A 25782-nucleotide genomic window follows, 5' to 3' on the forward strand; every position below is an offset into this window, starting at 1 on the left:
TTTGCTCTTTCTCTCTTGCATTGCACTAGTTTTTTTTTCTTTTTTAGATCAAGAACTAGACCTAGATGTAAAAAAGCGTAGCATTTGCTTACTCTATTGCCCTTGTAAATAAAGATTTGTCATTTGTCTCATTCAAGCACTAGTCTATTTATGTCTACCTATCAACTGTCTCCCCCTCCCACATAGACATTAATTGTATTCACACACACCCCCTTGAGGGGTAGGGAGAAATCTCTTTAAACAAGCGAGGCTGTTTCTTCTTACAGAGCTTAAATGTACGAAGGAAGATATAATAATGATACTAAGAAAAGGATGATAATCACACATACGCACGCACGAGCGCGTACACACACACACAAGGAGAGAGAGAACTCGAACTCTTTATTGACATCTAGTCATTACTGTCAATATCATTAGGTGAGCCTCGTTTCTTTGCATTCACACGTATACATATACTCTCATGCATTCATATGTAAGCATAAACATTCATATATATATATCTGCACACTTTAAATAAAGCGTTACATTCAGGTTCTCAAAGCGTTACATTCAGGTTCTCAAAGCATTACATAGGAATCAGGCCAATTGTTTGGTATTGCTTACATTTTTACTGTCATATTTTCACTAAGACGTTTATGGAGGATAGGGTGGGTATAATCATAATGAGGATTTGTATAGCGCATTTCAAAAAGTTTACTCAGACCGCTTGACATAAAATATAAATAGACTAAATCATCAATAATTATTCACCTATATTCGCATATAAGTGGAAAGTTTTTGTCTAGCCTTCTATTCCGTTTTCTGGATTTGGTGGAAACTTGCTTTTTGTCAAAGACGATTCTTAGATATGTGGCCTCTTTATTGCATCTCAAGGGTGTGTCTCCCGGTGTTTCAGTCCTACTTTGTTTATTCGATGACAGGGCGAAGAGTATTGTTGAGGATTTATTTATAGATATGCCTCATTCTTACTCCCATGCCACGATATCTATCAGCTGCTAGCTGCATTGTATTGAATTACATGGCTTATATATATATAATGAATAGTTGGAATAGCTTTGGTCACTCCTTCGATGAACACTACACAAATATATTGTTTAAACACTGATGTGAAAATTCAACCTATGGTGGCTTACATGAGCAATCGTAGCTAACTTGAAACAGCGAGGCAGTGTCATTCCAGAAAATCACATGCCCTGAGATATTAGATAAACTATAACTACACATTCCGTCATATGGCTGTCAAGTCAGAACATACCATGTAAACACTGAAATAATATCACTGTCTGCGATATCCTGAACAGTGTGAGTTTGAATTTACTGTACTTTCAATGGCTCCTCTGTGTTGGCTTATTGAGCTTATAAAATAATGTCATTGTCGGACAAAAACGTTATATATATATACCTGTCATTTGTAACTTTGTCAGTGTGCTCACCCCTCCTTATCCTGTCTTTAGATACCTCTCATGAATATTCACACGGATAAATAGGCGCGCATGCAAACCAACACACACACGCACGTACTCACGCACGCATCCGCACATAAATGCAAACACACAATGATGGAGATTTTAAATATTATAAACAATAACAAAAAATTGCGTTATTCAAACAAAGTTTATTCAGAAATTGAATACTTCTTTTAGCATTTAACAGAAAGTATGTAAGTCAAAGAGGCCCTCATAAAACTTACTGCAAGCACAGTGGCTGCGCTGCTAGAGTATTCCAGCTAAACACTACTCAGTCCAATACTCTTTTCTAACGTTCACTTTTGATAGAAAGATCTGTCACGTATGTCAGTTTAGAGAACAGGATCAGCCAAATCAACAGAGTAGATTTTTTGTAGAGAAACAAATTGTGGCTGAAAAAGAACTAAAGCCGTTAAAGCTTTGAGCGATATCGTCGCTGTCAAATGTTGTGACGTCGGAGGTTTAAGGACAGCTGTCACCCTCGCTGTCGTCCTTCAGCCGGTACGAGAGGCCGCTGTAGCACTTGGACTCCTTCACCAGGCTCGTCAGACCCGGAAACTCGCGACAGTCGTCGATGGCTTCAGCGACCTTGTCACAGCTTTTGGTTGGGTCCTTGGGTGGAGCTCCTTGACACATCCAGTCTATGCAGTTCTGCAAGTCAAGGAAGAGAGAACATGCTATGGTAACGCAGCAAAAGAAGAGAGGAATCAATAAATGCCAAATGTAATTAGCAATACACATCAAATATAAAGATTTGAAACGATAGCAATGCTGATGTAATGAAACTGCTTATGAAACTCAAACGTATTTGGTGTTTCATGTGCTATGAAAAATAATTGAATTATTTGAATGTTTTTCTTGTGCACTTACAATCACGATATATACATAGAATTCCACAAACAGAGCGTATCGTCAAAATCTTTTTTTCTCTCAGCGAGAGACTTCATTTTCATACCATGTGATTGTTTTGAGGCAGGAAAAGCGTTATTATACGGGTACAGAGATGCGTGAAACTCACGGCAAAGATTTCGATGGGCGAGAAGGTGTACTTGCTCAGACACTTCCGGTGACCTTTCTCACCCAGGATCCTCCAGCACGCGGCGATGGTCTTTTCTCTCGCTGCGTCGTCGGGACAGAGGTTGACGAGCTTGTCCTGGCTGACTTGGCAGAAATCTTCAATTCTGTCACAAGCGCAAGGGAGACAATGAGAGGGAGCTGGCAAAAACGCAACAAACAGAAAGTGCCCACTTCTGCTCAGAGTGTAGGCGTGAACGTTAATCTTCGGCATATGAATCCTACCTCTTATTAGGTGGTATTTGTTTTTAATCTAATGATTGGACAAAGTGAACACCTCATTCCCTTTTCGTTCTCGAGATACACGTCTCCAAACGTCATGTACATAAGGAGGGCAAACTCACGACAGATTACTGTTATATGAATTAATCATATATACGATCACAGGTCTCCCACTGGCTTAGACCTTGACAAAGTAAACAGATCCATAAATAATCCTGATGTCTGTATTTTTAATCTTGACCTGTTTGTATATATCTAAAATGGAATGGTCATTTCCCTCCCGATTTGGGTACATAGTATTACAAGCTTACCCAGTCGTGAAAAAAAAATTGCACCCCACTAAACGCTTAAACCCTTTCGACAACTGTGTCAGGAGAATAACTGCCATAGTACTCAAAACTATATTGGTCAAATTCGGGGCATACTGTCACGATTACTCGATCAATAAATAGAATTTCGGAAATTAAGCGAAAATGAAAAAATTACGCCGAGAGATTCATAATTAGTGAAACAGGAAGAGCACAAGTTACTTTCACAAAAGTTCTAAGCTGTGACTGTATTTAAGGTTAGGATCGGTAACATGTACATGACTTTGTCTTGACTGTCATTTTGTCACTCAGAGACTAAAGACTGGAATGATGAATGCTTCCTTTACATAGGGGCGGGGGAAGGAGATTGTTTCTTACTTCTCGTATTGGGTAATCTTGGGATTACGGAACACGTCGTATGTAATAGTGGCCACATCGTCTGACCATTGGGTAAAGCCAGCAGTCCTGTCCTTCAGAACGCTTTTGGTTGTATTTCCTGAAATTTAATTGAAATCACACAAGCACACACACACACAGAGTTAGAGTTTAATACACCATTTACAGAGGATGAAGTTAATAACTGTGTAAAGAAACCAAAAGGCAATCAGTTATATGGCCAAGATAGTTTTTCATGTAGTATTAAATTTGGTCAGGAGCAAGAAAACTCAATGCTTGATCATTTGTTTAATTTACATAGCATAATAAAATTCCTAAAGATAAAGAAGCGTCTTTAATTTGCATGTATTGACTATGAATATTTTAGGGCTGTCATGGGTTTGAGACCAACAAAATATATTAAAAAATTTCCCCAACTGGTTTAAGATCAGTAGATGTTTATTGGACAAATAATGTCTAAAGGTGGTTGTCTGAACTCTATAAGATATATTGGAATAACGGAATGCATAAATCATCGTTTTCTTGTGAAAAAAAATTTCAAAGCATCCCATATGGAAATCTTTCTCACCACAGAGCTGCTCAGGATACGGAACTAGTGGAACGCTGTCATCATTGCAAGTGAAGGACCAGTCAGAAGACTTGAATTTACTGCCTTTGAACTCATACAGACCAAAGCTGAATGACCAGGTATTTTGTTTCTCAGTGAAGATCACACCAAGGCCGTCATCTTCGGGAGTGTAGTTAAAGATGTCGGTGAACTCAAGATTGCCGTCTTTCTTTACAATCGGAAGCAGGGTTGTTGAGCCTTCGCACTGCAGCTCTGTCAGGTACTGTAAAAAAATGTGGGATATAAACTCACGTCCAAGTACAGCAAACCATGTACACGAGTAAATTCTCTCTCTCTCTCGAGCATTGTCTACTGGCGACATACACGTGTTGTACGCTTCTGTATCTCTTTCAGAGTGGAAAAAGGTTTATTATTTTGATCTCAGTTCAAACTCAAGTACAAGTCCACATTTGCTTAAAAATATATTTCTTCGCCTAAAATATGTAATACTTTTTCTCTGTTTTGTTAGATTTTATTAATGGGCCATTTTTGCAAACCTCTTAACGGTGGATCCTCAGTTTTTTTTAATCTGCTTCCTGTCAATTGATTTTTTTTATTTACTTAAACAAGACAGACAGAGCGATCAGATTACAAGACAGAGCGATCAGTTTGCGAGACAGAAAATTTTCGGTCCCTTACTTTGCCGGCGATCTTGTAGCTGGTGCGGAACTCGATGAACTTGCCGTCGGAGATCCTCTTGACACCCAACCAGGCCGTGGCAGAGAGGTAATCGACGCCGTTAAAGGTGATACCTGGGGTGACGTTGATGATGTAGTCACCGCATTGCTGGCCCTTGATAGCATTGTACTTGCAGGGCAGCTCCACCCTGGCTCTGTAGCCATTAAACTGCACCAGGCGGTTGCCGAACTCGGAGAGACATGTGAACGCTGCTCTCCCTGTGTCACGTAACACACAAGCACGTCACAGATGAACACGTTCCACATTCTGATGTCTTTTATTAGTAATTGTATAAATATTTCTGCTTGTACTACTGCTACGAGTCCGTTCTACAATAGTTTAACCCCTTATAGGTGAATTTGAACGAGGGACTGAAAGTGGTGCTATGTTATTAGATTGAAGGTTTAAAAAAATACCAAAACGCGCGAGCATAGTCTTTACCTGCGAGACCAGTCATATGAACCGTACAGCGAGCATAATAAGTAGATAATCCTGATTGGTGAACGACACGTGCAGGTATTTTTGGCTATAAGTAAAACCAAGGTGCGTATAGGCATGTTCCCCGCCCCCTCCCAAGATACACTCACGCTGCTTTTTACTCACCACCGACAAAAGCCACTGAGGCTAGAAAAAGAAGAATAAAGCCCCCTCTCATGGCTGCTTGTAAGAAATCTGCTCTGCAACAGAACAAGAGAGAAAAAGAATTTAGGCCACACGATCAAGTAAAACTCTTAGCTTGAGAGTTCTCTCTAAGACTGTCCTGCATGTTTTCTCACTCTCCTTTTCAGTTCTACCTAATCCACTTTTGACAACTTCTGTTGTCATCCAGTTCCCTGTCGAAAAGATGGCACCATTGATAAACAAAGATTAGCAATAAAACAATGTTAGCAATATTGATGCAGACTCTAATAGTATAGTTTACTAATCATTTTACCACTTATTCCTTAGTTTGAAGTTTTGGAGTGTTGAATGGGAAATGTAAAAGATCTTTGCCATGAGCTGAGTGCGTGGAACCACATGGGATTATGAATCCGGGGAAGACTCACGGAAAGAGACAAGCACGCGATAGCGAGAGTAGGAATAGAGAAAGAGAGAGAAAGAAGGCAAATATTTTATCCAATAGGGTCATGCACCCTACCAAAGGCCATTCATAAACTCTAATATTATTCATAGCATATTATCATATTATCCCGTTATGATATTGTAATTTCCCTAAAGCAAAAAGTCCTGTGTAGAAATAAAACACTTCGACACAGTGTTATTTTATTACTCTTATTTTAGAAGACGACAACAAAATGTTTGGCACCACAGCAGTCTATTTAGGGGCAAAAGAGAAGAGAGAAAATCATGAAAATATTCAAGGGAAAATGACATATATATTTACAAGATAGAAAGACCGCCCTACTTATGCAGCTGATCAAGTCTTTACTATTCTTTACTTGCTACACCACTGTAATACAATTATAAGGAGATAACAATCAGTAAACCCGATTCTCGTGCACAGCATCTCTCGGATTTTTTTGTTCTTTACTTGCTGCACTACTGCGATACAACTACAGGGAAATAACAATCAGAAAACCCACTTCTCATGCTCAGCATCGTTTGGATTACGATGCATCGCATGCACCAAAGAAACAATGTTAGCTTTATACAGTGAATGTTCTTACGGACTGCATCTAAATATTAGACCTCACACCTGAGGCGTCTGCACGAGAGACCGTCCTTCTAAACAACACCAGTCTCAAATGATTACAGGTCGGATGATCACAATGTTCAAAGCCCCACACATTGCAAGTACTACTCACCTGTCGCGGAGTTTCTCCTGTAGACGTGATTTCACGAGATTCAGTCTTCGACTCACCCGGATCAGGACCTGTTCTCGACAGCGGGAGGCGCGACTTTTATGCTAGCTGGAGACAAAGAACTTTACAGTATGACCATTTACTTTTCCTACACAGCGACAGCTGGCACGTGCATACGTCATATGACTACCCAATCGTTCGCAATGTTTTCACACTCCTTGACTAATCTCCACCCTCCCCCACAATCACTACCTCACCCTCTGACGCTCCCTTCCCCCAGATTTTCTTTATCCTTACTTGTTTAATTTGTCGTTCTCTCCATCTTCAGTGAGGACTTCTTAAACATCGTTGCCAGAATCAAGAAAGACTGTTCGTTGGTCCCAAAACCTGCCCGAAATAAGGGGGGAGGGTATTAAGTAAATCAGAGATTGGACTTATTTGATAACATGCGTAGATGAAATATTTCTGCCAGTTTATTGCTTTAGGTTCGATGTTTAAAGAGAATAGTATATTATACATAGTCGGAAATTGGTACCAATACCATAGTCATAAAATACTTTAGACTGTTAAAAAGGGTACATCATTCTGCACTGGTTTTTCTCTTCAGAGAACAATCCAACCATATGATTCGTCTCTTAGTGCTGTATTGTAGTTTTTGCTAGTTCATATATTAACGTGTACGTCTGTAGAAGAGAAAGAAATGAAATTGTGTACTGCTCATATACTCTTGCAATACATACTAGTTTTTTGTCGATATTTTATTATGCGGCATTCAAAAGATACAAAATCCAGAATTATGTAATGCCTGCGAACAACAACAGCAACAGCAGCAGCAACAACAAACTAGACGAACTTGCACCTTTTTCGTCAAGTAGCTTTCTAATCAGATATATCCCTTTGTTGAAAGAGTTTCTGTTACTTTTTTAAACTTTGATATATTATCATTACATAAGAAAGGTTAATCGATTATTTCTTCCTACCAAGAAACATTTTCATATTTATTGTATGAGTGAAAATAATAATAATTTACATTTTAAAAAAGAGCCCACTGGTACGTCAAATTCATCGAAATGTTGAACTGTTTTCTACTCTAAGACTTTGTAGGAACTTGTGTTTGGAAACCATGTGTTAAAGAAACTTTCCATTAAAGATTGGCTTTGCGGTGATATTTAAAAAAAAATGATGTTGAAATTTCCTATGAGAAAGAAAGAGAGAGAGAGAGAGAGAAAAAAGTTATTGTCCCTCGCCACATTAAAGTTGGGTACCCACTCGGTATTGTTCACTTGATCTTTATGTCCAGCTGCTGCACCCTTGTTTTACTTTCGACATCTGCGGCAAAGTTATGTTCCGCTTCACCTCTCACATTGTCCATTGACCAGCTGCTGCTGACCAAGGTTAAAAGAAAGGGGAAGGAGACAATTCTGCGATAAAGCTTTCGCAATAATCCTAAATATTCACTACCCTAGGAATTAGGTTTCCAATCAATGCACCAGCCTCTATAGTCTGTCGATTTTCTGTCGTGAATGTTTTATTGATCAAAGTTCGTATGACCAGTATTTATGTATCCGGTACACTAGTGCGAGCTGGGACGTGACGACTGGTTACCGCTCGTCACGTGACCCGGCAAACCTACCATCGGCGCAAAACTATGTACAGACGTCTTATTCATTTGCTGCCAACTTTCATAAGAATGGTTAAACCCGTCTATATTATCCGTTACTTGCTTTATGCATTGGACAAGGCCCAGCAGGACACCTTTACCGCCGCTCTATAACTACGGCTTCAGAGTTAAAACAATGTATGCGAGGTCTGGACACGACTTTATTCCTTCGGAAACAAGATGCTTGGCCTCGAGAGACTTTTGTAAGATTTCAGGCAATATTCTGATGAGGTTTTTACACCACTGTCTTTAATAACATTTTTGACGGGGTACGTATCCCGAAAGTTGGTCTTAGGCAGTAATCTGTCATCTGCACAAAAGTTTGATAAGATGATAAGTGAACAAATAGATAATGGGAAAATGTTTAAAACACTACAAGGTATGTATCAAAGTGTAAAAGTAGCTGTTAAGGCTGGATCTAGAATAACAGGCTATTTTGAGTGTGTGACCGGCTTAAAGCAAGGCTGTATACTAAGTCGTTCGCTCTTCTGTATTTTCTTATCAGAACTCTGGTCAGACTTAACCACGATGTAGAGCACGAGGTATTGATGTTTTAGCAAACCCGTGGGGCATCTTACTTTTGATGCATGATGATGGCGTTGCCATTGTTGTCGATTGCCCTGTTAACCTTTCATGTAAAATTGACTCTCAAAATGTTTTGTATCAAATGGGCTCTAAAAGTTAAAATGTTACAACATCCTGCTGTATTTTTAAGATAGGGCGTAGTCATGGCTTCGGATCTGTATGGGAAATGAAATGCAGACGGTTGGCTATTTCCCCTGTTTATGGCCACTGTGAAAGATTTCTGGATTATTTCTGTCAAGAATAGCACGATTTACTTTTGTCTTTACTTTACATAAATATTGTGTATTATCCTGACTTAATAAGAGCAAGCTATATAAACAAGGTGTTATTATTCGAATAAAGAAGTGTCTTGTGTCTTTTAAGATGTAACCGTTTACCAAAATGGGATCATTTGTTTTAATCAAACCAGCATTGAACCTGTATGTCAGCAGAGGGATAATGCAAGCCTGGAAGACCTGTGCCACTTTCTGTTGATATGTCCTAAATATTTTTCCCTACACAGATATAGTCCACAAAGATTTCTAACACATCTCTCCTATCAAGGTTCACCTAAAGTGCATTGTAGCCATTAAAGCTCCCCCATATACAACAGAATGCTTTGGAATGAGAGCTCCAGATTATGCACAGCAGTAAAGTTATGCAGAATGGTTGGTATCGTGTTTTAATATGCTTTAGACCAGGGATGCAGAACCTACGGCCCGCGGGCCATATCCGGCCCGCGACGCGGTGCCATCCGGCCCGCAAAACTTCTGCCCACAGTGCAGGAAATCGGCATGTTAGTAATAAAAGAAGACCTTAAAAAAACGAAAAAAAAAGGAAGAAGAAGTATTTATCCCCACGTAGGGGCGTTTCCCAATCTTTTTTTCAATTGACGAACATTTCGATTCAGTGCTCTGACTTGGTGTCTCTACGATGAGGCCGGACATTCAGAAGTTGGTTTCGGGAAAACAACTTCAAATATCCCACTAATTACTACATAATTAATGGTAAGTACAACTTGTTTCTAATAAAAAATGGTATCTGCTCTATTTTTTCTCCTTTATGTATTTTTGCGGTGAAGTGGCCCGCGACACGGCTGTCCGAAATGGATATGGCCCGCAGGCCGAAAAAGGTTGGGCATCACTGCTTTAGACCCTTACTACAAAAGAAGCGATACTGATCTACAGCCAACCATTGATATTCAAGTCACCAACAGTATTTGCTGTTGAAATGGGTCAGATGGACTTCAAAACACTGAATAAATTATTAGTGCATTTTATTACACGCACTCTTATACAATTCGCGAGGTACAGCGTCACAATAGTCACAGTAATCCGAGACTGTGTGCGCTCGTAACAATCGAACTCGCATGAAATGGAGCGGCATCTTGTGTGTGGTTTATGAATGTCAACAATACGACCCTTGAGCGCGACGAGAGCTCGACAGATGTACATCATTCATCCCCTAACCCTCTTCCATCACATTCTTTAGTTCGCTCGTACTCGGTCACGAAGAAATAAATCAAAGGCGAATCATTATTTCTTTTTGGGATTATTTTTTAACAAAGAAAATAACCCAACTCAACGCCCCACCACTATCTACTCTCTTTAGTTCATTTGTACTCTCTGTTATGAAGGGAAAAAATATGGGAAGTATGATTATTTTAGGGAGTATTTTTATGCCAACTCAACTAGCCACCACTGTCCAGTCTCTTTCGTTCACTAGAACTCCATGAAAAAGATAATGAAGATGGAAAACTATATTTTATTTTCAATTTTTGTTGGCATTCCAAGAGTCCGAACCATTCCTCCCCCTTTTTCGTCCACTCGTATTCCGTTCGAAAGACAACAAGGAAGAAGAATAATTTCTTTATCGTGCGAAAGAGAGACCAACCAAATAACGTATCAAGACACTCTCATCTTTTGTTCGCTCGTACATCGTTATAAAAAAAAAAAGTTCAGGAAAAATAAACTTTCTTTTCATTATTAATGCAAGAAGAAACTCATACTCAGCTACAGCCTACCTTTTTCTTTTCATTCGCTTTTATTCAACTCCATTATGAAAAGAAAATGAAGAATAAGCCTGGGATAAAACTTCCCCAAGACCGCAAGTGAAAAGCTGTTCGCAAGGGATCTGTAAGACCTACCCGAGTTGCCTGTGTATTTTTCATTGAAAACGTAATGTGCAAAAAAAAAATAATAATAATAAAAAGACGACCTGCACCACCAAACAGAGAATAAGGCGGAACATTCCGGAGAAACATAGATAATAGAGAACCTATCACGACGCGATACAGAAGTAGAGGTGGCGACAATGAACTAGAAAACGCGTCACATTACTGACCTACCGCGAATCTCGAATGCCAATTGAATTATGACGGTAAATACTTAGGGTTTTTTTTAGTAAAAGTTGTTTCCTATAAAATTTATTGAAAATGAAATGATGTTAAACTTTGACATTCGATTATTTGTTGCTGTTGTCGAAGATGTGAGTACATTTGGCAATGTTTTGGCAATAACCGTCATGTCACATCGGTAGATATATACATTTGCTTTAGACCACCCTTACCTCTATCACAAGAATTAAACATATTTTCACACACATTTAACACACTCTTTCGATGAGTCTTTTTCCTTTTGCTTCGCTTCCAAACGATTCGCCTCTTTTGGGCGTTAAACATTTTTCTTGCTTTTGGGGTGGACGTTTACCGCCCACTTAAGACGACGATTATCGTCGTTTTCCGATATTTTTATCTAGCTGTAAAGTAATAGGGAGAAAGGCCTTTCTTGATGACACGCACATTTGTCCTTTCTCTCTCTCTTGCTGGAAGCCGACGGCACTTGATGTTTTTAGATGGTGGATGGTTTTATAGTATTTTAAGGCCGTTTGCTTCGCGTTTCTACCTTCCATCCCCGGGCACGCGAGGAGCGAAACCTCAGCGCTAACGTGTCGTACGGTGTGGGCGCCGGCCATTGGTTGGGTCTGGTTCCAACCCATTCCAGATATTGTTGCGAATCCTAGACACATGGCGTGCCTTGTTCAGTCATCTCTAGGCAACCGGTGGTGCCCGATGCGTGAGACGGTATGAAACAGAAGTCTATATGTGTATATATATTTATGGAGATTGGGCGCGAACTTGTGGGTTAATGTGCGTGCAGCATGTGTAAGTCAGAGAGTACGACAAATGCTGACATCGTTGATACATTTACCAATCCTTACCAATCCCTGCACTTCAGGAGTTGAACGCAAAGACGGCTGCAATGCTTTCATAACGCTGCTGCTTGATTTAAGATCACACATGAAACCCGATCATGCCATAACATGTTTTAGCTCTACACAAAGTAACCGTTAAACAGGCTTCCCTTTTTCTTTTCCAAAGATCTATATCCTTTGTATGTCTGTTGTAACTCATTTCTTCGTTCTCAACCATTTACAAACGTTTCTACCATTTTTGCTTGATTTCACATTTAACTTCAAATGCTATACTTTTTGTGATTTCCAACGGCACGAGAGACTTACCATGCAACATTTTAGAAGCTCTCAGTCGTCGCTGAAGCGATAATCAGGTTGATTTAGATAATTTATGGTCCTTCTGAATAAATCCTTTTCCATAAAAAATCTTCATGAAGTTAACCATGGGCTGTCGTGCACCTTGAATCTGCTGATCGTCTGCTCCGCAAGAAACACTTCAGAGTTACATTCCTTTGAAAGAGACCAAGGGAAGCAATCCTCAGAAGTCCGTTTCCTGGCTGGCAACCCCTTTTTGAGCACACGCCAAAACAAAATCACGCACAACTCACACAAGAAAGAAAACAGATAAATGACTGAATAGTTGGTGGATCTTTATATCTAGCTCTATAATTATAGCCACACAAACGTCTGCAGACTGAAAAACAGATTCGTGGACTCTTTGACGTATTTGTCTATGCGGACTTGTTTCCTTTTCTTCGGTTCTTTCTGTGCTCAGAGTATTTCCCGAGATTATTAGCCTTCTTCCAATATTTTCTCTCTTATCTATCTTATTTCTCTTACACACTCTCTCCCCCCATCCTCTCTCCCCTGTCGCTCTCCCCAGTAGTGCATTAGTTTTACTATTTCCGCTTAATGTAGATATTTATATTAATTTTATTCATTCACCTACTGATGAGTATGCAGAAAGTTCGTTCCGTGTTGAGAATATTATCTCTTTTCCTTAAGAAGCCCGAAAAATATAGAAACGGCCGGTTGTCTCAGTGAAGAACACACCATAACCGTCAGCGTCAGGACTGCAGTCAAAGATGTCGGTGAAGACAAGTCACCGTCATTCTGGATGACGGCAGCGTCGATGACACGTGACATTGCAGCTTTGTCGGGTATTGTAAATATTGGTACAACAGGACCCTTTTATTTCTATTTCTTTTTCTTCGTTCGTTTATTTTCTTGCAGGTTTTTTTTTTTTCTACTTCGTTCTGCTTTCTTTCTTCATATTGATTTTCTCTTTGTTTGACCTTTAAGTAATGATGAACATGCACCGGTTGTGGCTATGTCCGACAAGTAATTCATTGTATTACGACGCTTGTGTGTGACTTTTTCTCGGTCGGCCATATATAAAGGTGTCATATGAGGTATGGCGGAGTAGAGATTTAAATTCACGACCCCCGATTCTAGATGTTGCAGTTACTGGCACTTTGCCCCCTGCGCTACCATCCGGCCAGGTTGTCAGTAAGAATAAAGGTCAGATGGGAAGAAAGACGTACCAGCCAAATTAATCATAATTGCGAGCTTTGATTGAATCAAAAGGCAAAAAAGTAATTCATAGATCAATTAACTTTATTCAGAAGGCATGCACTTCTGTAAACATACATCAGAAAGCAAAAGCATCAAAGTAAAACACCCTCATAAGACTTTCAATCAGCACGACTGCAGGGCTAAAGTACTCCGGATAAACACTGCTCAGTACAATGCTCTTCTCTGAGACTTGTTTAATAAGAACAGGGGAACTTTTGCTCTTCTTTGGAGAAAAAGGACCGTCAGCAAACGCTGACACGTATGTCAGATTAGAAAACATGATCATCTAAATCAAAAGCGTAGATTTTTTTAGAGATGAAAAATTGTAGCTAAAATACACTAATGCAATTAAAATTTGGGTGACATTATCGCTGCCAAATGTTGTGACTTCAACGGTTTAGGGACAGCTGTCACCCTCGCTGTCGTCCTTCAGTCGGTACGTGAGGCCGCTGTAACACTTGGACGCCTTCACCAGGCTCGTCAGAATCGGAAACTCGCGACAGTCGTCGATGGCTTCAGCCACCTTGTCACAGCTTTTATTTGGGTCCTTGGGTGGTGCTCCACTACACATCCAATCCACACAATTCTGCAAGTCGAGTGAGACAAACGCTTTTGATTACGATTAGAAGAATAACAAAATCAAATGTGTTAACGGTGTTTAATTCACGATCTAGCACACTGAGCACCTCGATATAGAGTTCAACGAACAGACTGTCGTCAAAATCGTTTTTTTCATTCGGCATCAAACTTTTTTTCACCCCTTTGGGAATGTGTTTTTATGATTGTTTCCTGCATAGTAACAGTATTATCATACAGCTGTACAGTGCGTGAAACTCACGGCAAAGATTTCGATGGGTGGGAAGGTGTACTTGGTCAGACACTTGCGGTGACCTTTCTCACCCACGATCATCCAGCACGCGGCGATGGTCCTTTCTCTCGCTGCGTCGTCGGGACAGAGGTTGACGAGCTTGTCCTGGCTGACTAAGCAGAAGTCTTCGAGTCTGTTACAAGTGCAAGGGAAACAATAAGAGGGAGCTGGCAAGTGTCCCCTTCTGCTCAGTGTGTGGGCATGAGTGCTCGTCATCGAATCCTAGTTGGGCGCCGTTTTTTAATCGAACTACGGGTTAAACCTCAGTTTGAGATACTACTTCCAAAAATTGGAACGAATACCTCCTCCCTTTTTTTCGTTCTCATGTCAAACGTCATCATGTACATAAAGAGGTCAAACTCGCGATGTCACGTTTGCACGACTTACGATCCCAGTTCTATTGGCTGAGGCCTTGACAAGGTAAATATAATTATTCATGTACAATACTGATATGTGCGTTTGACATTTGCACAGTAAGGTCTCCACGCTTAGATCGCAAGAACAGAAGGGGCTTAATAGGTAAGACTTGGGGAAATGTCTTGCCCTCACCCACTCACTAGGAAAAACATTACACCCTACGAGACCCGTAAGACCTCTCGACAATAGGAGAATAACAGCTGTGGTTCACACAACTATTTTAGTCAGTCGGGGCAGGCATTATCACTGACCAACAAATACGGTTTGTAAAAAAAAAAAAGAAGATGAAAAATGTTTCCTGGAAGATATCATGGTGTGGGTACTGAAACTCGCAGTAGTTAATAGTTATAGTTAACGTGTATGACGTCCTCCTGACTGTCATTGTCGTCATTCTGTCATTTAAAGACTAACGACTAAGATGGAGAATGCTTCCTTCCCAAGGAGGAATTAATACTTACTGCTCGTATTGGACAGTCTGTGAATTATTGAGTGCGTCGAGCAAAACAGTGGCTACGTCGTCTGACCATTGAGTGAAGCCAGCAGTCCTGTCCTTCAGAACGTTTTTACTGGTATTTCCTGTATGAAACACACAAAACACATGAAACACATATGAAACACACAAAACACACACGAAACACACACACATCTTACTGATAATAATTAACGGCAATTTTTTTTTCCTTTTGCCGATACAGTACAGTTTTGCAGATACAGTAAAGTTAAGGAAATTAGTTGTGGTACCCAGGGTAGTGATCACTGGCCTGACCGATCTGTAAGTTGCAGCCTCGACTTAAATACAAGCCTTGAGTATACAAGTATTTCAAAGCATCCTATGTGGAAATCTTTCTCACCACAGAGCTGCTCAGGATACGGAACTAGTGGAACGCTGTCATCATTGCAAGTGAAGGACCAGTCAGAAGACTTGAATCTACTGCCTTTAAACTGATACAGCCCGAAGCTGAATGACCAGGTATTTTGTTTCTCAGTGAAGACCACACCAAGGCCGTCATCTTCGGGAGTGTAGTTAAAGATGTCGGCGAACTCAAGATCGCCGTCCTTCTTCACGATCGGCAGAAGGGTTGTCGACCCCTCGCATTTCAACTCAGTCAGGTACTGTGAATAATAATACGACGAGGTGAGTAGAACTGGAACTCATCCCAAAAATGACAAACCACTAACACATGAAAGTATTCTTTTTTTTATTGATTTCAATCTTTTCTGTCCCTGTCTCTCTAGCACTTGTGAGCTTGAGCATTGCCAGTGTAGATGTCATGTATCCCTTATCCCTACCACAATAATGAGACTATTCTCGAAAAAAACTATCTCTTTTAAATTACTTTTCAGTTTTTTATATACATAAACTGACAGAAGGAAAAAATAATACCTAACCCATGTTTAAACAATCTAGTCATCTAATGTGGGTTATTTTGACGTTGATTTAAGAAGTAAAAAAAAAACCCAAACAAATACGCTTTTTTATTTTTAAAAAATGTTAAACTTCTTTTTCTCAAATAATGTTTTTTGTCTTGTACTTGTAGAAATATTTTTCAAGTTTCTTAAATTGCATATTTCTTTTAAAGTTGCTTGATCGATAAAAGTCCTTGTGGTTTCTTACTTTGCCGGCGATCTTGTAGCTGGTGCGGAACTCGAGGAACTTGCCGTCGGAGATCCTCTTGACACCCAACCAGGCCGTGGCAGAGAGGTAATCCACGCCGTTAAAGGTGATACCTGGGGTGACGTTGATGATGTAGTCACCGCATTGCTGATCCTTGATGGCATTGTACTTGCAGGGCAGCTCCACCCTGGCTCTGTAGCCGTTAAACTGCTCCAGTCGGTTGCCATACTCAGAGCGACAGGTGAACGCCGCTCTCCCTGTGTGACGTAACACACAAGCATGTCACATAAGCTCACGCGTCACGTTATTGCTGTTGTAGCTATAATTGTTTTTAGTATTAATTTAGTATTAATATTTCGACTTGTACTGCGGGTTCTTAGAAGCTACAATATAGGATAATATCTGAAATTATTAGCAAACTCCATGCCAAGGGCAAGCGTTCCGGTGGCGCAACGGTTAGCGCTGTTAGCGCCTGTCACCAATACAGTGAAGGTTGGCTGCCCTGAGTTCATTTCTCGTCTCGGGCACGCTGATCTTTCTCTGCACGTGACATCTGTTTACAGGGCTGGCTGCTTGCCGTAATATAGCCTTAGTTGCTGACACGGCGTAAAACACCAATCCATCCCCCCCCCCCATGCCAATGTTCCTCTTGCTATGGAACACAGCTTTTTCCTAAGCCCTCAACCCCGTTATTCTCACCACCACTGCATGTTGCTGCCATACATTGTGAGCAAGCGAGAGATCGGAAAAATAGTACAAAGAGAAAAGAGAAACGCTTATGCATTTGCTAATTTACTAATTAGTGAGTAAGTATCATTGGTTGGTGGAGTAAGTGGAGGAATGAGCTAGCATGACTTTTCTGGTGCTTTTAATCCCACGTCACCTGTGTCAATTCCCCTCCCCTCCCACTCCATAGCCACAAACCATTCGTTATGCTTTTTACTCACCACCGACAAAAGCCACTGCGGCTAGAAGAAAAAGAAATCCCCCTCTCATGGTTGTCTGTAAGAAATCTGCTCTGCAACCAAACAAAACAGCAAGAGAAAAATTTAAAGGCCACACGACATGAAATAAAACTTAGTTTGAGTGTTCTTTAGCCTTAAAGACTGAATCTTTTACAGACTGCACAAGGATAGCTAGAGGTTCACAGTTTAAGAAGTTATCACGAAAGAAAGTCCTTCAAAAAACAAACAAACAAACAAACAAACAAACAAAAAACACCAGTCTCACAGTGATCAAAGCCCCACACATTCACAGTGGTACTCACGTGTCACGGGGTTTCTCCCGTAGACGTGGTTTCACGAGATTCAGACTTGTCTTTGCTTCCCTCGTTTCAGGATCTGTTCTCGACAGCGGAACGGCTCGATTTTTATACTACTTGGCGACAAAAACAAAACAAAAACAACACTACAGTATGAGGATTTACTTTTCATACAGTCACAGCTGGCAGTTGCATACATCGTACTAGTATTATCAAATCGTCAGCAATGTTCACTCCCATCTTAGCTGACCTCCTCCCTACCACAACAATGACTACCTCGCCCTTCATTGTCCCCCGACGCTCCCAGATTTTCTTTCTCCTTAACTTGTTTACTTGCTTTTCTCTTAGTCTTCTAACACACAAACAGCCACGTTTCATCTGCCCTCGTCTTGTAAGGAATCCAGAGCTTAGTATAGTTGTCCTCGCTCCTTTCTTGTAAGAGGTCAAGAGAACTGAAGTCGTTCAGAGTCTGGTGTCCATTCGAAATTAAAGTTCTCACTAAGTATAGCACATATGTAAAATGTAAAGATTGCTAAGAACTATACAGATTTCGGCGGAAATTAAAAATTAAATGTTATAATGACCATCTGCATTCATGTGCGTGTCCTATCCAGAAGTCATTTGTATGTTTCATTTGACAATAAACCGATATGAAACATTTATGCCAGTTTATTGCTTTTAATTATATTTTTAAATGGGATAATAGACTTATGTAATTAGGTGTTGATGTTAATACTATAGTCATAAACTACTTTAGACTGAAAACAGTGACCAACAATACTCGTTTTTCTCTTCATAGAACAAACGATTCGTGTTATAGTGCTATAATTTGTTTCTTGCTATCTGTAATATTTGATATATTTTCCTCGATTAATTTCCTTTCGTCATATTCCCAGTCTCGATATCTACCACAGATCAGTTCGTGTCAGACCAAAGACATGACATGTTATGTGGTGTTTTAAATAACAAGGGAAAGACTACATTACAAATGGCGGATATAAAGGGTTAAAGATACATTATAGAGCTTCGAGTGACTAGTGTGTTCCATAAGAGCAGGAACGGGAAAATTTGTATTGATGATTATTTTGAGATTGGTAGTTGTTCCTGTGAGACAAGTAACGCCGCGGTCTCCAAATCACGCTTGTTACGCGTCTAATCACGGTAAAGCCTTCTAGAAATGAATTAGAACCGTGAACTAACAGTGTAGAGCAGAGATGGGCAAAGTTTTCTTTTTGCTGGATGATCTCGAAATTGTAAGCTATGTGGCAGGCCGGTAAAAGACCAAAATCCCACGTCACGTGACTACACAACAAACCTAGCAATGATGGAATGGACAACAAATAACGGCGCTCACTTACCGAATCTATTGTGTAAAGTGAAACTGTTTGAGTTTGCTAACAATAAAACTTTAAAACCAGCCTTTGCTTCCAAAGCAGTCGCCCCCGATGTTCTCTAACGACTCCACCAGACATGTCTGCCTGTTATTTTATATTTTTGTACATTGTCTGTGTTAGAATGTTACGGACTGCCGATGTCTAATTCTGTTGTACTTGATAAGTTAAATTTTAATCAAATTAACCTGAACAGAGAAATGAAAACAAGTGCATTTGACATTTGGCAGACGGGCCAAAGACGTCCGTGGGCAGTAGTTTGCCCTCCCCTGATGTAGATACACATTTTGTTTCAGTAAAATTTGTTTCCTATAAAACTTTCACTTAAAAGCAGACAGATGTTTAACCTTGGAAGTCGATCAGTCATTTCTATCGTCGAAGATGTGACTACATTTGGCGATGTTTTCGTGTGACCTTCATGTCACATCGGTAGAAATGTTTGTTCGCTTGAGAAGGGCGTTGTCTGAGAGTGAAGTGTGTTTACATCTACCCACCTGTGACCATTTGTGTATGAATTCTCAGCCCTAAAACCCAACTGACGTAGCGGAAGAAGTGAGCATTAATGATCGGGGCCGAGAAACAGCTTCGGTGGGGTTTTGTTCTACTGTCAGGGCCTTCTTAATAGATGATTTATTGCCGCATATACGGCTTGGTTTTGCAAAAGCTTAACTTTCTATTTACGCATAAATTTGCTTCAGGTAAACATTCACAATATGTTCGGTTAAGGAGCTCCTTCAGGCAAGAGTCTGTGCCTCTGAACAATTCCAAGTTTGTTTGCTTGTTTGCTTGTTTGCTTTGTTTGTTTGTTTGTTTGTTTGTTTGTTTGTTTGTTTTGAATTTATTTCTATTTAGTGTGAAATGAAAAGGACCGACGATCAACATCTCAGGATTCTTGCAGCAAATGTGAGTTAAATAGAATGTCCCCATCCTCTTATATTGTTTAGCATCTCTAAGTGCAATTTATGTTTAATTCATAACAGAAATGAACGAGAACACGAGCATGCACTTGATTACTCACAAACCTGCGCGCGCACACACACAAACAAACACACCGTTCTTGTGCTTCCTGGACTTTATTGTTGTGCCAAGACATCCACAAATAAACAATTTTAATTCTTTCTGGCCAGTGGGAACACAATTGCGCTGCAGTTAAGTGTGACGGTTTTTTTGCCCCTGTGAGATCCCAAAGCAACATCAGATCTTCCCGTGATCCCGGGAAAGAATACAAATAAATTGATGTAGACTGCAAACTTGATTGTCAGGTGAAGATCGCTTTAACCTGAATGGTGTCGGCAGCCTCCTGCCATTGTTTTCGGTGAACTTACTGCGGGTTGCCAGCCATTATTACTGACTGCTGCAAGAGTTTGATTGATGATTCAAAAGGTGATGTCTTTCATGGCGCCAGTAAGGCTTGCCTGCTTATGATCGATGTCAAATTAATTTGAAACATGTTTTTCTTGTATGTCTCTTTATGTTTTTGAATTGTTTATCTTGTTCTTTTTGTTTGTTTGTTTGTTTGTTTGTTTGTTTGTTTGTTTGTTTGTTTGTTTGTTTTATCGGCTTGCCTGTATAGTTTGGATAATTTTCGCTTGTTCAATATCTAGTTGCTTACTTTAGTCCGCTGCTCTTACTGCTTGATTGATTGTTTGTGCTGCTTAAATGTTTGCTTATTTCGGTTATTTTCCTGCTTCATGTTTGTTTGCTTCCTTAATCCGCTCCGACATCATGGCCTCTGCGGGCTAACGTCGTGAGCTGTGTTTGTCCCTCTGTATAATGGAGCGCTCCAAGCGGTTCTTCCATCCACGCGCCCTACGAACCAGGCGCCGCGAAAAGTTCCAGGGACTTCGCCTGGTGGACAGACGCCCCTCAGTCCTGTCCATCCCTGTCGCATCCTCACCATCTCCAGTGCCGCCCTTGATCGCGGTAATACCGATGACGCCGTGCCAAGCTCTTCTGTGCGCTTGTGCGGGGATGGTAATGTACCTCCTTGACGTCAGCATCCAGACAGTGTGGTCGCCGAGCGCCATGAGGTCCATGGCAGGCCATTCTGAGCGCGTGGCGGCACTTCCGGTGGCAGACTGGCTGGGATCCTGAAAAAATTAATTTCTCAACCAATTCAAGAGTTTAATCGATTGAAAATACACTTGATAGTCATTCAACGATAACAGCAGTAAAGCTTTTTCCAGAACGCCCGGTTTTGTTTGCGCATGAGCTTTGGGTGATTTCCAGAGAATCAGCCAAGCACGTTGAATATTCTAGCAGTAAATATACTGATACTAGTACTTATTCAAATAACAGAAGAAGTGTGTCCTGAAAGACGATGGCATTTAATTTAGTTGCGAGGTAAGAAATTGGACTTTGTAACTCACCTGGCCTGGCAACATCTGAAGACGATCCGAGATGGCGATGAGCGCAGGTGAGCCTCCGTCAGTGCTGACGTTGTTGCTGCTGTTATTGTTGTTGTTCAAACAACGCAGTGACCGACGTAGGTCGTGGCAGGGAGACTGGCCGATTGCAGGGAACCGACCGGGTTTGGGGTTCATGAGCGAAGTCTCCACCCGCGTGTCGAGATTGTTGCCTGAACGCTGCTCACAAGCAGGTATTTCTAGGCAAATGTTGAGGGTGCAGCTGTTGTTGTTGCTGCAATTGCAGCTGGTGCTGTTGCAGCTGCTACTAGTGTAGCTGCTGCAGCTGCAACTGCTGGAACTACAGTTGCAGCAGCAGCTGCTGCTTCTACTGTTGCATCCGTGCTCTTCTGGTAGCACCGGCTGTCTACAGGTATCGCACGCGGAGACGTGTCCTCGCGCAGTTCTCACGCATTTGTCGTTGTTTCTGGCATCGATGCTGTCGTCGCGGTTTTTGCTAGAAGGGGGACCCCCATCATCCTCAGTCCCGCGCAAGTTGCGAAAACGACGGGGCCGGTTGTAGCTGCGTCTGATGTGGTCATGTGACTGAGGACGAGAAAGATGATTCCATGATGTTCGAGGGTGGTTACGTTCGAGGGTGGTTACATTATCTCGCCTGCTAATGACACTTAAAAAAAGAGGTTATCAGTCTCTATTTTTTTTTTCTTGATATGGTTAAGTCCACTCGCTTGCTAAAGCAAGGGTTAAACATTGAAGTGATTGCGACTGAGAAGCTAGCTAGCCAGGATTACATGCCCCCGATCGACGAACATGCAGACTAAGACGACCTGATCGTTCTCTTTTGGGCTCACCCGATGGAGTTCACCAAGTTCTACCGGGTCAGTAGTGACCGTGTTGAGGAACTCGAAACGAAGCAGCATCATCTGCTGGATACGCCTAGGATGATGGAAGATGGCGATTGGTCCAAACTCGAAATCTCCGTGACGTGAGCGGCTGCTGTCAAGCACTTCCGGTGCCCCTGAAATAGCCACGGGGATTATGCGACTACAGTATATCAGGTTGTAAACAGAAAATTTAAAGCAGATTTTTCAACTTTTTTCATTTCCTTATCAATACAGTAGTCTATACTTATGTAATATTTATCTTTCTTTAGACAGACATGCCTTATAGACATATATTTAGCTACGTGTTTGTTTTGTTGCGTTCTACGCAACCACGCCGTCATCTTTCTGCGCTCATCTTTCTGCGCTCTCATGAGAAACTCCTGTACGCTCCTATTCTGCTTATACCATAATATACTTTCCTCGTCTCGTTTACTCAAGAGCTCAGCCAGTCAGCTACAGGAATGGAGTAGCAGACGAAATGTTCCCTTCGGAACCGGGTTCAGAGCTGATAGGGTCCCTCTTCGGCAAAAAAGTTAAAGAAACGAGTGGGACAATCATTTTAGATGGAATAGTGAAAGGGGTGAGAGAACAAAGAACTCCCTGTACCTCTTTTGACACTGAGGTTGGATCGTCTGTGGCGCAGTGCGTTGAGCGAGATGAGGATGGACAGGGTGGGTTCCACACACTCCAGCCACACAGAGGCAGGCAGGCCGTCGATGAAAGGCTCCAGGCCGTCGATGCGCAGCACCTTGTCCAGTCCCTCTACCATCTCTTTGTCCCACAAGCGGTTCAGCTGCACGCACATGGCGCACTATTCTTCAGAGAGCGAGGTTAATGTGGAAGGGGATGAAAGAGGAGTGTGTCGGTGACGGGATAATGGCTGAGGTCAGTAAGATGTGTGGAGGATTCTCGTCGTGGTTATTGTGGGTTGTTCTGGCAGAAACTAGTACTCGCAATGGACTGTTCTTACAGTGGTCGGTACTGATTGACCCTGAGGTATGCTTTCATGGGATTGTTCTGTTTTACAACTATTGGTGTTATTATTGTTTTTGTTACCGCTGTTGATACCGTTGCTGCTTCTCACAGTCACCGACCTGCAGATAGTGGCGTCGCTTGCTGAGCGACTTGAGCTCTTCGTCGGAGAAGCCGTGACAGATGCTGAGTACCGGGATGCTGGCAGCGGGGTCGCGGTACTCCAGCAGCCCCTCCTTCAGCAGGGCCCACTCCAGATCCCCCAAGAAGAAGCAGGGGCTCATCCACTCCCCGCTTCTACCGCTGGGGAGGCTCGTCCTGCCGACTTTGCCCTCCAAGCGCTTTGCCTTGCGTGGCCTCGCCCCTTCGCCGCTGTACGGGTCCAGCCAGCTCGTGTGCTCGATGTAGCCACTGCCGTGGTCGCTGCTGCCCTCAACATGACTTTTGCCGGAGAAACAGCCCAACAAACGACCTGCACCAAATTCTTGCAATGGATTTCTAACTCGTTTCCATGAAACTGTCTTTGTCACGCGCGCTCTAGGTCTTAGTTCGCATGCACTCGTACTTCGCAGACGCACGTCTTTTTATTATTTTTTTAAAATATCATCTAGATAGAAAATTAGCCAATGAAAACGCGCTGAAAAATTCTGTGCTGTTCTTTTTCTCAACCATTTTTTTTAAACCGGAGGTTGCGTCGTGTTCTGAAAGTGTGAACCAATCAGGAACCGCTACACATTCCTTAATGAAGTCATGAGCAGCTAAATTGTTTAAATGTCTGGTAATTTTATATAGACATTTTTTTTCTTCCCCAGGATGATGAATTGGACTTAAAATTATCAGCTAGCAGAAGCGCGTGAAGAGACACTACATCTTTGCCAGTTTGGCGATCTTCATTTTGCGAAAGGCTTGGTTCTGTATGTGTGTCGGAAGGTGGGAGGAGAGAAATTCACTGGGATGCTGAGAAATGGTATCCCATAAACAATCACATAATGAAATCAGTCCATTGATTTGTAAGCTTTCTACGCCTTTAAAATGAGTGCACTGGCTCGTGATTGGCTCAACTGTAAGGTGGGAAAGAGGGTTGGGGTGTGAAATAGAGAGCAAGTGAGAGAGAGAGATGGAGAGTATACCTAGCCACTTGTGACGCTTGCGAGGAAGGTCTGGGGACCTGGTCATGCTCCGAGGACGGTGTTAGGAGGTCTGGAGCTGCGTGTACAGCAGCTGCAAGGTCTGCGGCATTCTTAGCGTGACAGGGACCGCTGCAGCACAAAGTCGTTACGCCATTAGCTGTACCCTACTATAGCTGTAGACTACTGTATCACATAAGTATATACTACTGTACACTATTTATTTCAATTTCTCTTCCCTTACATCCAAGCCAGACTACCCCCCACACACACACACACACACGCATTAATAATGCTAGTAATAATAAGAGAAGATGTATATAGCGCATATACCTACGGAGACTGCTCAGTGCTTACAATAGTTTTTCAGGACAGAATTAATCAGACAGGTTAAGATGCCTGGTTCATCAATACGCCATAATTCAATGATTCAAATGCAAAATATAGCGAAATACAGTGTGCGTTTGTATGAGAGGGAATAGCCAGTCGAGTTGATCGTAAGATAAACATTCTAAACTCCGAACCCCGCGTCGGATCCTAATATATTGTGCAGAGAGAGAGATGGGAAGGCTATGTGCAAGAAAAAAATTTTACTTCATTTTCTGACAAACCATGTTAACAGATCGACAACGTGAACCAGCTTACCCTAAAGAACTTGTTTCTCTCCTCCCTCTCTCTCAGGACTTCTTGTTCAGGGTACAGGCCACCATCTCACCAGCTGGCTTCACGTCTGCCAGCGCCGTGTTCAGCGAGATAAAGTGCGTCATCGCAGTCGACTTATTGCGATTACGTCATGGCATTAATACGTCATCGACATTGCAATCCTCCCCCCCCCCTACTCACACTGTAGTAACCATGGCGTTCACTGGGTCGCTTATAACAACAAATATTTTGATAATAGTGAGAGCTTTCATGTCCAAAGCCAGTCTCTCCGCGCATTACAAACACACAACCCTAAAGAAATTTCAAAATTTCTGCAGTGTACAGGTACGTGTCAGCTTCTGGGTTTCCCTCTCCTAACGAATGTCACGACATCGTTAACAAAAGCGAAATAAAATGGACAAGGAGGATGAAGAGGAAGTCAGTTTTATGCATCCCTTTGTTTTCGTTAACTAGAACCTTACAGAGTATTTTTTTTTCCTTTTTTCTTTCTGTTTTTTTTTTTTGTTTTTTTTTTTTTTTTTTGTTTTGTTTTTTTTTTGTTTTTTTTAAACCATGGTGTCAAGTTTGGCACAGCTTGGGATTTCAGGGCATTTTTACTGGAAGAAACCAGGAAAGGTAACTTGAATTAAGGTTATGGTCGTTCCCGGTTCCAGATTATGTCATGGCGTCCTTGA

General features: G+C 41.5%; 3 protein-coding genes across 4 annotated transcripts; all 3 read right to left on the minus strand.

Moving 5' to 3' along the window:
* Positions 1 to 1595: 1595 nt before the first annotated feature.
* On the minus strand, positions 1596 to 6661 carry LOC112566500. Of its 2 annotated transcripts, none has more exons than XM_025242720.1 (7): positions 6557 to 6661; positions 5355 to 5423; positions 4713 to 4969; positions 4035 to 4296; positions 3449 to 3566; positions 2485 to 2647; positions 1596 to 2117 (listed from the first exon to the last, which is right to left on the minus strand). In XM_025242720.1, the coding sequence occupies exons 2-7, from the start codon at positions 5404 to 5406 to the stop codon at positions 1929 to 1931; spliced, it is 1041 nt and encodes a 346-aa protein (XP_025098505.1). In that variant the 5' UTR covers positions 5407 to 5423; positions 6557 to 6661; the 3' UTR covers positions 1596 to 1928. The 2 variants fall into 2 exon arrangements, with proteins under 2 accessions (XP_025098505.1, XP_025098504.1); XM_025242719.1 differs by having other exon boundaries at positions 5355 to 5428.
* A 6907-nt stretch (positions 6662 to 13568) lies between these two features.
* Positions 13569 to 17863, minus strand: LOC112566504. The gene is made up of 7 exons (XM_025242723.1): positions 17712 to 17863; positions 17392 to 17462; positions 16445 to 16701; positions 15681 to 15942; positions 15288 to 15405; positions 14383 to 14545; positions 13569 to 14130 (listed from the first exon to the last, which is right to left on the minus strand). Exons 2-7 carry the CDS (start codon positions 17438 to 17440, stop codon positions 13942 to 13944), a joined length of 1038 nt encoding a protein of 345 aa, XP_025098508.1. The 5' UTR covers positions 17441 to 17462; positions 17712 to 17863; the 3' UTR covers positions 13569 to 13941.
* A 2287-nt stretch (positions 17864 to 20150) lies between these two features.
* LOC112566663 lies at positions 20151 to 25246 on the minus strand. Its single transcript, XM_025242960.1, has 7 exons — positions 25091 to 25246; positions 24449 to 24577; positions 23441 to 23790; positions 22953 to 23139; positions 22314 to 22480; positions 21466 to 22047; positions 20151 to 21186 (listed from the first exon to the last, which is right to left on the minus strand). Exons 2-7 carry the CDS (start codon positions 24492 to 24494, stop codon positions 20836 to 20838), a joined length of 1683 nt encoding a protein of 560 aa, XP_025098745.1. The 5' UTR covers positions 24495 to 24577; positions 25091 to 25246; the 3' UTR covers positions 20151 to 20835.
* Positions 25247 to 25782: the final 536 nt, after the last annotated feature.

The sequence above is a fragment of the Pomacea canaliculata genome, linkage group LG6 (genome assembly GCF_003073045.1).
Source record: "Pomacea canaliculata isolate SZHN2017 linkage group LG6, ASM307304v1, whole genome shotgun sequence".
Classification (NCBI taxonomy): domain Eukaryota; kingdom Metazoa; phylum Mollusca; class Gastropoda; order Architaenioglossa; family Ampullariidae; genus Pomacea; species Pomacea canaliculata.